The sequence below is a fragment of the Pieris brassicae genome, chromosome 6 (assembly GCF_905147105.1).
Source record: "Pieris brassicae chromosome 6, ilPieBrab1.1, whole genome shotgun sequence".
Taxonomy (NCBI): Eukaryota; Metazoa; Arthropoda; class Insecta; order Lepidoptera; family Pieridae; genus Pieris; species Pieris brassicae.
In genome coordinates, this window is record NC_059670.1 from 11,151,541 (window position 1) to 11,164,971 (window position 13,431).

Below are 13,431 nucleotides of genomic sequence, written 5' to 3' on the forward strand. Positions count from 1 at the left end.
ACTCTTGGCTGTCTGGGAGCCGACTACGCCTGAGGAGAGTGCAGCGTTGGTTGCAACCATGCCTCTTCACATTAAATCTGTCATTGAGACCAAATGCGACACAACGAGGTGGTAGAAGGGTAACTATTTTACGTGTCAAGGGCAGGCGAATACTTTTGCGTTATTTTTTTTAGAATATTTTTGTATTTTTTATGATATGTAAAGCCATTAAAGAATTTTAGTTACGTTAAAATATACTTTCAGATGTTCCTCAAATTGTGGTTTATTTTTTATTAAACGTCCTTAATTATTTTACCAATATTTACTTTATATATTTTACGCTTTGCACTACTTTCCATACTAAACGAACTATTTTGCTCGTAGTTTCTACGAAATTTCGTTAACAGGGCCTAACATATCATGACACACACACACAATAAATATTTTTGAAACAAAACCAATCACCAACGCACTATTGGAAAGGAAATAATACAACATAGGTTATTCTAAATATTTATTTATAGATTGTTTAGAAAATTTTAGCGACCAACCGACGGTTGACTTAACAGACGCCTTGTTGGGTAACTTGATGCATAATACGCCAAATGCCACCTCCCACTGAAACAGGAATATTTAAATAATGTATATGCACTTGTAGTATGTCGTTACACAAAAACATAGAGACGATGATAACCCTACAGGGCTAAACGCAGTCAATTGATAGATATGCACTTTAATGGTGATTAGCTAAAATTGTCATGTTCGTTAGTTAGTTTATAAAAAGTCTGACCGCTGTACTGTAACTAAGCCGTCTCTTTCTATCAAAATAAATTTACCCTTCGATTAAAAATGACCACTAGCTGTCGACACTGCAGTCAAATACATGTATGAATAAAGGTCTTTTAACAAACGGCAATAGTATGGTTTTAATTGAAATCAATTTGATTTCTACTATCTATATCACGATGCGTCACCATTCGAACAGTGGCCTATGTTTTTGTTTTCATGAATCCGTAACGCAATCATGTGTGTCTTTGATTTAGTTATGTAGTATCAATTAAAACTCTGTTAACACAGATCGAAAGGTATCACTGATATGACGTGTTACAATCGTCGACTTTGTGTATATCTTGAAATTTTTATGCCTAATAATATGGGTAAGTATGCGTCTCTTTATCCCGAGTTTCAGACATAGAGCAAGTAAACTATCATGCAAAAGAATTAAAAATCTAATGTGTGGTTCAGAAGGACTGATTGCCAACAATGGTAGGTTTTAGAATCGCTAGATACAATAATAAATAAACAACTAAAGTAACTACTTCAATTATCACAGATTAACTTTTAGGTCACACAATCTTAGTACTCACGTCCAATGACTTATCACTTTCCAACAAGGTAACTCGCAAACTGCCTCGACGTAGATAACTAACGACATCCTTAATACAGAGGTTATCATCTTGAGGCCACTCGAAAAAGGTCGCGTAAATCGCCATCACATCTTCCACCTTTGGTTTAGATGTGGGATTAACCCCGTCATACTGTTGTTTTGTGCACGTGTACCAGACATCATTGTTAAGGCTATCGTTCTGATGTATCCATGGTGAAGTATCGTAAATTGCTTCGCCGTTTATTTGAAGCCAATCACCAAGAGCCAAGAGACGCTCTTGGAATATTGGCGCTATCGTGCCTTCCTTTGTTGGTCCGACGTTGATAAGAGCGTTGCCTAGAATTGCATTTAACTGTATTAATAACTTACCCAACAGCTTAAGAGTTAATTGATATTTAAAAACAATATAAACATTTAAATGATATTATATTTTTATTTTATTATAAGACTAATGTCACAACCGAATTTTTTTTTTACAAATTTACGCGTTTTTCGAATATATATACCACACTAGAAGTTGTTATATTGAATCTTTATTTAACAGTTACTGCTCTTATAAAATTGCTAATATAATATAAACTTGTCCAAAACCATCAGTTAAAGCAATAAACATCAATCATTAAGTAAAACTATTAACGAAGAAACAGCAAGAGAGCAAGGTATTAGGACACAATAACACTAACGCAATACTTCTTTTAAAATAATAAAAAAAGACTTCAATGGCATGTGACATACATAAAAATTTATGTATATATATGTCTATTATTATAGTACCTCCACAGCTGACAGTGGAAACGATTTCTTTGAGTAACTGTTTGTCACTGAGTATTTCGGACAAGTTCATGTTTCGTCTGTAGCCCCACGATTTTGAGTCCACCGTGAATGCATTCTCCCACTTATGAGGTTGGAGAGTTCCTGTATAAACATTTAAACCTTTCATTTATAAACGAAAAAGGTGCCTTAATACAGACTTAATATTCAAATTTAAAAAAAAACACTTAAAACACCTCCATACACAAGACTCCTAAGTAAGTCTTGTAGAGCACTCTTGATCATAATCATATAGAGCTTTACAGATATTATAAAGTTTCAGTATAAAGTTATTAAGTTGGGTAAGTAAAGATTATTTTACCTGGATTATACCTGTCAGCGCAGTTATAAAAATCTCCATGATGACATGGGATCCCAATCCCCCAACGATCATTGACTACAATCTCATCTTTCACAGGACTATCATTATACAACCACGCCAAAAGGTCAGTGGAATTCCAATAAGCATCAAATGCCTCCCAATCGCCATCAGACCACAACACTGACGGCCGGTAATCATTGACCAGTTGTTTTATATCAGGCCACAGTTTTGTTGTTGGATAACTTTTATTTAAAAACAATGACCGCTTGTCTTCCAAGTAAATGGGATTATACCATTCATATAATGAGTGGTATACACCAAATTTCATTCCTTGTCTTCTAACTGATTTAGCAATTTCACCGACTAGATCTTGTTTAGGACCAACTTCAACGGAATTCCAACTGAATGACCGTTTTGAAGGAAAAAGTGTAAAACCTTCATGGTGTTTACTGGTTAAAACAATGTATCTAAAAGCACAAACAATATAGTTCAATTGTATGGAATTATAACAATTTGACATAGCGTTACTATCTCAAATGACTTCTCTACTCACTTAGCTCCAGCTCTCTTGAATAGTGTAGCCCATTCATCAGGATCAAAAAATTCAGCTTTAAACATAGGTGCAAATTCTTGATATGTAAAACCAGGTGGATAATTTTTATTCATGAAATCTATATACTTTTGGTTTCCTCCTATAAATTAATATAAATTGTCAATTTATTTTAATGCAATATAAAGTCTGGTGTAGTGTATCATACACTTAAGAAATAGAGTCATATTCAATATAATTGCGAGTAGTAATAAATAATACTTAGTGTTTTGGACTTACCAACCCAGTTACTCCAAAACCATTCTGACCCAAAACTTGGGACTGAGAACACTCCCCAATGTAAAAATATTCCAATTTTAGCTCTATCATACCACTCTGGTAGTGGACGTGTATCGAGATCTTCCCAATCAGGCCAATAACGTTTTATGTTTAATTTAAAAGGTTCAGTTACATTTTGCTTGTCATTATAACCATTTATTGAAGCTATTACTATATTTATACACCATAACCATAATAGTAACATTTTTAACAGCCTGAAATTAAAACAGTTTGTGTGAAAAACACCAAATACCACAGAAAAACTTATCTTAAAAATGATTTGTTTGTTTACATTTTTTACAACTCGAAAATGTCGTTGAACCAGTGATAACTGATAGTTGAAATTTAGCAAATGTTGTCATTGACACATATACGAAACAGTCTCAAGATAATTTGTTCTTTTGGTTCTTGCCCTAGATGGCACTATAAAATATTTATATTACAAAAATATTATTATTAATTAATAAGTATTTTCAGAATCTAATTATTTAAATTACCGTTTTACACAAAGACCCTTAAATATATTATTAGGGTTTTACGTAAATACATTTAAATGATTTGTTTCAACTTTATGTCATCCACGATCTTTTAATGACGATTAAAAATTAAATAGGAAATAAATAACATACCGTTCTAGTTCCAATAGGTTATTTAGGAGTTGAAACTTAATTTGATACTGGTCAACAATAACTCCGTCATTTCTTTAAATCCTACTAACCAGTGATAAGGAAAATTCGTCACATAAAGATCATTAGTTCAGTATAGGGCGAAGAAATTTAATTTGTTGCCATAGGATTGTAATTTATAAGATTCTTTAAAGGCAAGGTATTATACGATGTGCATTTATCACACACATAATTAATTATATATATATATATATTTTATAAAAGAGGGGATAAACGGGCAGAAGGCTCGGGCTGATGTTAAGTGATACCGCCGCCCATGGACACTCAATGCCAGAGGGCTCGCGAGTGCGTTGCCGGCCTTTTAAGAATTTGTACGCTATTTTCTTGAAGGACCCAAAGTCGAATTGGTTCGGAAATACTTGAGTGGGCAGCTGGTTCCACATAGCGGTGGTGCGCGGCAAAAATTGCCTTGAAAAACGCTCAGTCGTGGAACGTCGGACGTCGAGGTGATACGGGTGGAATTTTGTATTCTACCTCGTCGTCCGATGATAAAATTCAGCTGCAGGTATTAATCCGAACAACTCCTCTGAACAGTCTCCATGGTAAATGCGGTAGAAGATGCAGAGTGATCCCATATCTCTACGCCAAAGGATCGAGCCGCTCGGAGAGGGATTGGTCATCGACGATTCGAACCACTCTTCGTTGGTATGGTCAAGTGGAAGGAAGCGCTGGCCCGGAGTGAAGTACCGTCTCGCCTTGCTGAGCGCATCAAGTTTTTTGGAGGCTAATTTAGCCTTTCCCTCCAAAGGACCGCGAAACTGAACGTCGTTCGATACGTCAACGCCAAGTATTCCGATGCTGGCTGTGACTTCAAGAAGAGTGTTTTCGAAAAGAGGATTAGCGACAAAGGGTGTTTTTATCGCGGAAAATGCGCAAACTTGTGTCTTCTTGGTCTTAAATTGGACTAGGTTTAGTCTACCCCAGGCCGAGACTCCACGTAGTAGAGATTAGACTTCAGACACAAGTTTGTTCCGGTACTCATTGACAACAGCCGAGACAACGAGAAATACCTGCCCGACCCGTGTAAAAAGTATCCCCAGTGCTGTCATCCGCATAGCAATGAATGTTGCTAAGTTGCAACATATCACTGATATGCAGAATACAAAACAATTATATTCACATCACAATTATTATTAACAGCATATTCATAATGACTAAATCAGTGCAAATGTGCAGTTGTATTGTACATTTTGAAAAAAAGAGAGAAGAGACTAGTTTTGTTAAGATAGTAATTACACAGATTTTTATGAATATGAATGTTAGTAAGACATGCATAATGTATAGCAGTTGACCTTGTTTTGGCAACTCTCAACCCTTAGGTCGTTGGTCCTAAAAACCAAATATTTTTTAATAGGTATAGATAATAATATATCACAAAATTATACTCACCAAACTCGACTTGAGTTCTGAATTTGGCTTGTATAGGTAGTGCAATCTCCGTCTAACAAGTCAGATTAGGTAGCTATTGATGGGATTATCTACGAAGTATTCCAAATGAGGAGACAATTTGTGCTACTAATATAATAGCTGCCGAGAATTCCTCCAATACAAAACCAAACTAACCAATCCAAACATACAAATTCCAGATGATGATAATACTGTCGTCCCGAATATATTGGAGCCCCTTAGGCTTCTCACACGAAACGGGGCGAAAATTATGAATTGTTTTTTTTATGTTACAGGATGCAAACGGGCATGCTGGGGTGCCAGAAGGCTGCGTCCTATCCCCGACCCTGTTTAAAGGCAATTTTTGTGGAACATGTGTTCGAATGTGGAACCTGCTGCCCACTGAAGTATTTCGACTAGGGTCCTTCAAGAAAAAAGCGTACCATTTCTTACGGGGGCGGCGGTATCACTTAACATCAGGTGAGCCTCCTGCCCGTTTGCTCCCTAAAAAAAAGAGTATCCATAAGAAAATAGGTGCAATAGGCGCAACATATGCCTTGTAAATAACAAAATATATAATGCATTTATTGTAAAGTCTCAAGGCAAGTTGCAGCGAATCAAAAGAACGGCCGCCGCGCTGGCCCGTGAGGTGTTTTGAGTGTGTTTATACTTCGTCATATGATTTTCAATAATATACTTTGATATAAATTTAATTTAATTAATTTTTATACTCGGTAATCACATATTTTAAATTTATGTCGAATTAATAAGTGTTTTTCAATACTCCTAGCGTTTCACACGTAGAGCAAATTAGTATGATAATAAAAAGCTGTAAAGTTGGAAATATGAGAGGATTTTTTAGCTTTCTGTCTAATTATACCCATTTACAACTGGCGCTGGGTTACAACATCTAATAAAACTAAACGAAATTAATTTGGACATACACAACTTAAGGGGATAAGGCTTATGATAAGGGATCAAATATGCACGGTAATAATAATGGTCATCAATAAAAGATTGCTGGATCTAGATCCCACTGCTTTTTCAATACCGTGCGCTAGTCATAGTTTAAATTAAATAATAAACGACGCTGCCAAAATCAATCATCACACGACTGGGCTTATGAATATTGTGCAAGAATTATAGAAATATTTATATTTATTAAAATTGTCATAAATCTGATCTTAAAAACAGAGATAACATCATTAACAAAGTAAGTAAGCAGTTAGTAATTATTATTTAAGTAATTATATTAAACTAAAGAACATTTATCTTTCGCTCAAAATTAACAAATAATAAATACATTGAAACTTTAAAAAATCTTAAAAATAGGCGCTTCATGGGTTTCGCACACAGGCGCTGCCGGGGGTCGGCCCGGCCCTGGTTCGATGCAGAGAGCCTAAAAAATCGGCCTTTTTCTTCTCGATAAGGGCCGGTGAGTCACCCTCCTGTGTAGTGGTGGAATGGAGGGCTGACAGAACTTGGACAGCTTTGGCAAGAGACCAGAAAGCTCGAGTTCCCGAAGAGAGGTGGACAATATCTCAAGAAAGAGCAAGGCCGGTTCCGAAGTCTTCAAATGGACGACAATCATGTCATAATTCATAATCATGAATAACATTTGTGACGTCCATAAGAAGACACTTGCCATAAGTGTGGAAGAGGGCGCTTTGGATAGTTTGTTACTTCTGTTCCAGGATCAATTTAGAACTGCGTATTTTTTTGAGTTACTGAGCGTACAGTTTGCCCACTAGGATGCGAAGGGCAACCTATGCGCCCACCACAGGTGAGACCTAGGTAATAAGGTGATTGCTTATTAAAAAAAATATCATGCAGCAGATACATAATACCAGACCGAAAAGATTTTAGCGCCATTAAAAGTAGTTTCTACTACATTTACTTAACAGGGCCTAACATTCCATGACACCAGCTAAAGATTTTTAAACAAAACCTATCACGAGCGCACTATTGGTACTATACCGAAAGGAAAACGCAACATAGTTTATTCGAAACATATTTAATGATTAAATATTACAAAATTTAAGTGACCATCCAACGTTGGACTTAACAGACTCCTTGGGTAACTCGATGTATGTCACGCCATATGCTATCTTCCACTGGAACAGAAATACGTATAAAAGTATTTACACTTGCTGTTATTATTACATATAAATTTATTTCATGCAGTTATTTCATAATTTAAAAAAGTCTAATCGTACTATTTTAAGTAAATCTTTCGTTTCCTAAAAAAACAGTGTAGTTGTAAAATCAGTGCAGCTAGACATATCTCTTTATTCTGAATAAAGGAGTTACTTTTAAAGTGACTCTCAAAGGACAATGGCATGTTTTCATTTGAAATCAATTTATTTCTACTATCTGCTTTACGATAAAATGCGTCATCTTCTTACAATAGCCTTTGTTTTTGTTTACATGACTCCTTTCGTGATTTAGTTATCACGTGATAGTTATTAGTATCAAATTTAAATTCTGTTAATGCAGTCTGAAGGAGATCACTAATATGCCGTATTGCAATCGTCATTAAATGTTTAAGAATGGGTCTCTAGCCTGAGTTCAAGACTTAGTCTTACAGAATAAATACCATCGCGAGTAAACCAGCATAAAAAAAATCAAATGTCAAAAAAAGAAAAATATTAAGATCCTATAACAAATAACTAAGATATCTCAATTATCAAAGATTCATTCCTAGGTCACATAATCTTAGTACTCACCTTCAATGTCCTATCACTTCCCAACAAGGTAACACGCAAAGTGCTATGACGATGTAGATAAATGACGATATCCCTTATACAGAGTACATCATCTTTAGGCCACTCGAAAAAGGTCGCGTAAATCGCCATCACATCTTCCACCTTTGGTTTAGATGTGGGATTAACCCCGTCATACTGTTGTTTTGTGCACGTGTACCAGACATCATTGTTAAGGCTATCGTTCTGATGTATCCATGGTGAAGTATCGTAAATAGCTTCGCCGTTTATTTGAAGCCAATCACCAAGAGCCAAGAGACGCTCTTGGAATATTGGCGTAATCGTGCCTTCCTTTGTTGGACCGACGTTGATAAGAGCGTTGCCTAGAATTGCATTTAACTGTATTAATAACTTAACCAACAGCTTAACTGTTAATTGATATTTAAAAACAATAAAATCTATTACATAACTTTTTTTAATCTAACAATACTTACAGTGTTTCGAATGCTACAGACTTAAATGTCTGCTCACCACCATAAAAATGTTTCAAATTAACGAGCTTTCGCGAAAATATACAGAACTGTAGCATACTAGAAGTATTATATTGAATCTTTGTAAGAAACAAGTGAAATAGATTGTTTATAAAATGAGTAACATAATATAATTAGATTATGTAAAACTAGTAGGTAACGAAGAAACATCAAGAGAGAAGAATCAAGGACACAATAACACTAACGCAGTACTTTTGTTTAAAATAATAAACAGAATTAAAATATCTTAAAATATTATTATTATAGTACCTCCACAGCTGACAGTGGAAACGATTTCTTTGAGTAACTGTTTGTCACTGAGTATTTCGGACAAGTTCATGTTTCGTCTGTAGCCCCACGATTTTGAGTCCACCGTGAATGCATTCTCCCACTTATGAGGTTGGAGAGTTCCTGTATAAACATTTAAACCTTTCATTTATAAACGAAAAAGGCGCCTTAATACAGACTTAATATTCAAATTTAAAAAAAAACACTTAAAACACCTCCATACACAAGACTCCTAAGTAAGTCTTGTAGAGCACTCTTGATCATAATCATATAGAGCTTTACAGATATTATAAAGTTTCAGCCTTTTGTAAGTAAAGATTATTTTACCTGGATTATACCTGTCAGCGCAGTTATAAAAATCTCCATGATGACATGGGATCCCAATCCCCCAACGATCATTGACTACAATCTCATCTTTCACAGGACTATCATTATACAACCACGCCAAAAGGTCAGTGGAATTCCAATAAGCATCAAATGCCTCCCAATCGCCATCAGACCACAACACTGACGGCCGGTAATCATTGACCAGTTGTTTTATATCAGGCCACAGTTTTGTTGTTGGATAACTTTTATTTAAAAACAATGACCGCTTGTCTTCCAAGTAAATGGGATTATACCATTCATATAATGAGTGGTATACACCAAATTTCATTCCTTGTCTTCTAACTGATTTAGCAATTTCACCGACTAGATCTTGTTTAGGACCAACTTCAACGGAATTCCAACTGAATGACCGTTTTGAAGGAAAAAGTGTAAAACCTTCATGGTGTTTACTGGTTAAAACAATGTATCTAAAAGCACAAACAATATAGTTCAATTGTATGGAATTATAACAATTTGACATAGCGTTACTATCTCAAATGACTTCTCTACTCACTTAGCTCCAGCTCTCTTGAATAGTGTAGCCCATTCATCAGGATCAAAAAATTCAGCTTTAAACATAGGTGCAAATTCTTGATATGTAAAACCAGGTGGATAATTTTTATTCATGAAATCTATATACTTTTGGTTTCCTCCTATAAATTAATATAAATTGTCAATTTATTTTAATGCAATATAAAGTCTGGTGTAGTGTATCATATTAATTAATTACGAGTAGTAATAAATAATACTTAGTGTTTTGGACTTACCAACCCAGTTACTCCAAAACCATTCTGACCCAAAACTTGGGACTGAGAACACTCCCCAATGTAAAAATATTCCAATTTTAGCTCTATCATACCACTCTGGTAGTGGACGTGTATCGAGATCTTCCCAATCAGGCCAATAACGTTTTATGTTTAATTTAAAAGGTTCAGTTACATTTTGCTTATTAGTAAAACCATTTATTGAAGCTATTACTATATTTATACACCATAACCATAAAAGTAACATTTTTAACACCCTGAAATTAAAAGAGTTTGTGTGAAAAACACCGAATACCACAGAAAAACTTATCTTCAAAACGATTTGTTTGTTTACATTTTTTACAACTCGAAAATGTCATTGAACCAGTGATAACTGATATTTCAAATTTTGCCAGTTTAATGTCAATAGCCAATACATTTTAGGAAAAGGTTTAATGATAACAATATTTTAGTTCTTGCACTAGATGGCACTATAAAATATTATGTATAAATAATAAGTATTTTCAGGATCTATTTATTTTATTTACCGTTATACACAATGACCCTAAAATATATTATCAGGATTTTAGGTACTGCAAATGATTTGTTATGTCATCCACGATCTATTAATGGCGATTAAAAATAATAAGAATTAATATTACAATTTGAAAACTACTAATTTACTAAATTAACTAACTACTAAATTAATATTATATTTATAGAATTGGTAGACCGTTATAAATAAAAGATAAAATAAATAACATACCGTTCAAGATTCAATAGGTTGTTTAGTAGTTGAGACTTCACTTGATACTGGGCAACAATCCGTGGTTTATTTAAATCATACTAACAAATAACTAGTGATAAGGCACGTTCGCCACATCACAACTATCTTAACTGAATGGTTTCATAGGATATCAATGCCATATTATTTTCATAAAAATTTGAAAATATGACAAGGAATCCAGAAAAAGAGTAGAAAAACACTAAAACAGCTCTGATTGGCTAAAATTCAAAAAAGGAATTTAATTATTTCCTTATTTACAATTTTTACAGTAGGTACCTTAATATGTAGATATTATTAATAATCCAATTCTTATGAATCAAGCCTGTATGCAACTAAATATCCGTCTCATATGCAATTATAGACCCGCGTAAACGGTACTTCTCTAAGTAAATTTTTACGCGTGGCAAGCGATTGCGACCTATTAACACGCCGATTATTTGGCACACGCAGCCCCAGTCTCTCCAACATTTCCGCATTATATTTTTTACCTCTAAAGAACCTTAAAATATATAAAGTGATAGTAAGGTCCTTCAAGTCTAGCTTGTTGTACACTACCATACCCACAATTGGATACATAACTGGGTAAAATGGGATACTTCATAGCACCTCATATACATGTATCTCGTAAATTTATTCTGAATACGCTCCACCTTTAAAGTATATTTTTTTCTTGTGAAAATCATAGATTCACAAATGATACAATTACATTCCAAGTATATTCCCTTTATATTTGAGATTGCTTTGGTCCATAAGGTCAGTGCGGAAATACCGGAGGGCGGTATTATAAAGAAGGAAGGCGGAATAATTATAAAGATGATGGCAGAAAAACGACACAGTTCTTCAAGCAGAATTGACCGCGCTGCGAATTGCGACTTACCACGTAAATAAAAATAAGCGTGACGTAAAAAACATAAAGTGACTCTAGGTCAAATTTGAGTGGACGATCTCTCAGCCCCAGATGACCAAGCCGGCCGGAGCGTAGAAGAGTACCACAATAGCGGAACTGATAGACACCTCTCCAGCGCCTTTACGCTAGTTGGTACGCCGGGGAACGAGAGGGCGGACACGTTAGTAAAGAAGCGGCAGAAAAACTGAGAACACCTGAATACGCCGCATATATTAAACGGCAGATAAGGCAAAAGACGTTCGAAGTACGGAATGGGAGGTGAAATAGCTGAACTACAAAAATGTTCATCAGAAATGTTAGAGCTGCACAAGTTAATAAAAACGAAGCGTTTCACACCCCAGATAGCCCAAATTCTTACAGAGCACAGAGCCTTTGCACATTACCTGCATAGATTTAAAATTAAGACAGTCCAACATGTACCAGCAATACTACATGTGCTTATGTATTCGCACCGTCCAGACAAGACCTGGAGCAACAAACACAGATGACAGTAAACCATAACCGGCCTATAGGACATGTTAACAAACCACAGACCGTGCCTGGAACGGTTCAACAATGAAATGATTAAATAGTAGTAAATATTCTAAATAATAAGATTAAAAAAAGTACCTGGATACAATAGCAGGGGAGTAGAACAAAAAAACTAAAATATTCCTAGTACTATCATTAATTGTTTGAGTAACATTATATCCTCAGTATAATGAGATTTTTATTTATTTATTGCCATTGTATTATAAATTATTAATTACTTGGTAATTAAAAGGCAAGCTAATTAAATAAATACATAGTCCTAAGTACAATTATATTCACATCACTTTACAGAACTAAATCAGTGTAATTGTAGAGTTTGAACTAAAGTGCTCACCTGTCTAAATATCACAACATTAATACAATGTTTCAAAAAAGAGTACTTTAATTAAGATTGTGCAATTATACTGATTTTTTTATGAATATGGGTGTAAGTTTATAATACTGTCTATAATACTGGATCTTGCATACAAATATCTATTTACATTTAGAATTAATTTACACAAGTTATGAATTACATTTTTCTTCTAAAATACAAGTTATTTGTGTACCTAAGAAATTTAGGACAAGTTCACAAATCACTTGAGATTATATCTCTATAAGAGGACAATAACTTAATGTCTCATATCATATGCTTCAGGTTTATCCACTTCCACATTGGGAAGTGGATATTGCTATTGTTCATCAACTTTGAATGTTGAATAGTGGCAGGTCCCATTAATAATAATCTCATTAATTGCCGATGTTGGAGGTGCTTGAGATGTTGGTAATGCTTCATTATTGTTTATAACAGGTACAGTATACAATAATTTTTCATTCCGCACTGGCTCAGCTTGAGAAATGGCCGTTGTGAAGACATTGGTAGGTTTCAGACTGAATTCACTTAGCATATTCATTTTAACATCAAATATTATATCTTGTATTCTTTTTTTTGCAAGTAATAGGCTTCTTTCACATTTTAGTGAACGCAGTTCATTTGCAATGTATTCACCAAATACTGAAAATTCATCTCTCTTTGCTGTTGATGAGTAAACTAAATCGGAATCCAATATCTTATCAGTTCTTGCTATTTTAGGTGGTGGTGATAAGGCATCATTTTTGGTCTCATCAGGTGATATTGGATTATTAGTTGATGTATTGTT

General features: G+C 34.6%; 2 protein-coding genes across 3 annotated transcripts; both read right to left on the reverse strand.

Annotated features, from left to right (window-relative positions):
• Positions 1-479: 479 nt before the first annotated feature.
• On the reverse strand, positions 480-3,710 carry LOC123711369 (tissue alpha-L-fucosidase-like). 2 transcript variants are annotated; one of them, XM_045663925.1, is made up of 7 exons: positions 3,659-3,710; positions 3,328-3,581; positions 3,052-3,190; positions 2,499-2,965; positions 2,141-2,281; positions 1,347-1,702; positions 480-597 (listed from the first exon to the last, which is right to left on the reverse strand). In XM_045663925.1, coding segments are annotated over exons 1-7 (1,476 nt in total). In that variant the 5' UTR covers positions 3,661-3,710; the 3' UTR covers position 480. The 2 variants fall into 2 exon arrangements, with proteins under 2 accessions (XP_045519881.1, XP_045519882.1); XM_045663926.1 differs by lacking the exon at positions 3,659-3,710 and having other exon boundaries at positions 3,328-3,620.
• A 3,723-nt stretch (positions 3,711-7,433) lies between these two features.
• LOC123711190 (tissue alpha-L-fucosidase-like) lies at positions 7,434-12,410 on the reverse strand. Its single transcript, XM_045663641.1, has 7 exons — positions 10,834-12,410; positions 10,092-10,345; positions 9,839-9,977; positions 9,286-9,752; positions 8,941-9,081; positions 8,165-8,523; positions 7,434-7,552 (listed from the first exon to the last, which is right to left on the reverse strand). The coding sequence occupies exons 2-7, from the start codon at positions 10,333-10,335 to the stop codon at positions 7,460-7,462; spliced, it is 1,443 nt and encodes a 480-aa protein (XP_045519597.1). The 5' UTR covers positions 10,336-10,345; positions 10,834-12,410; the 3' UTR covers positions 7,434-7,459.
• Positions 12,411-13,431: the final 1,021 nt, after the last annotated feature.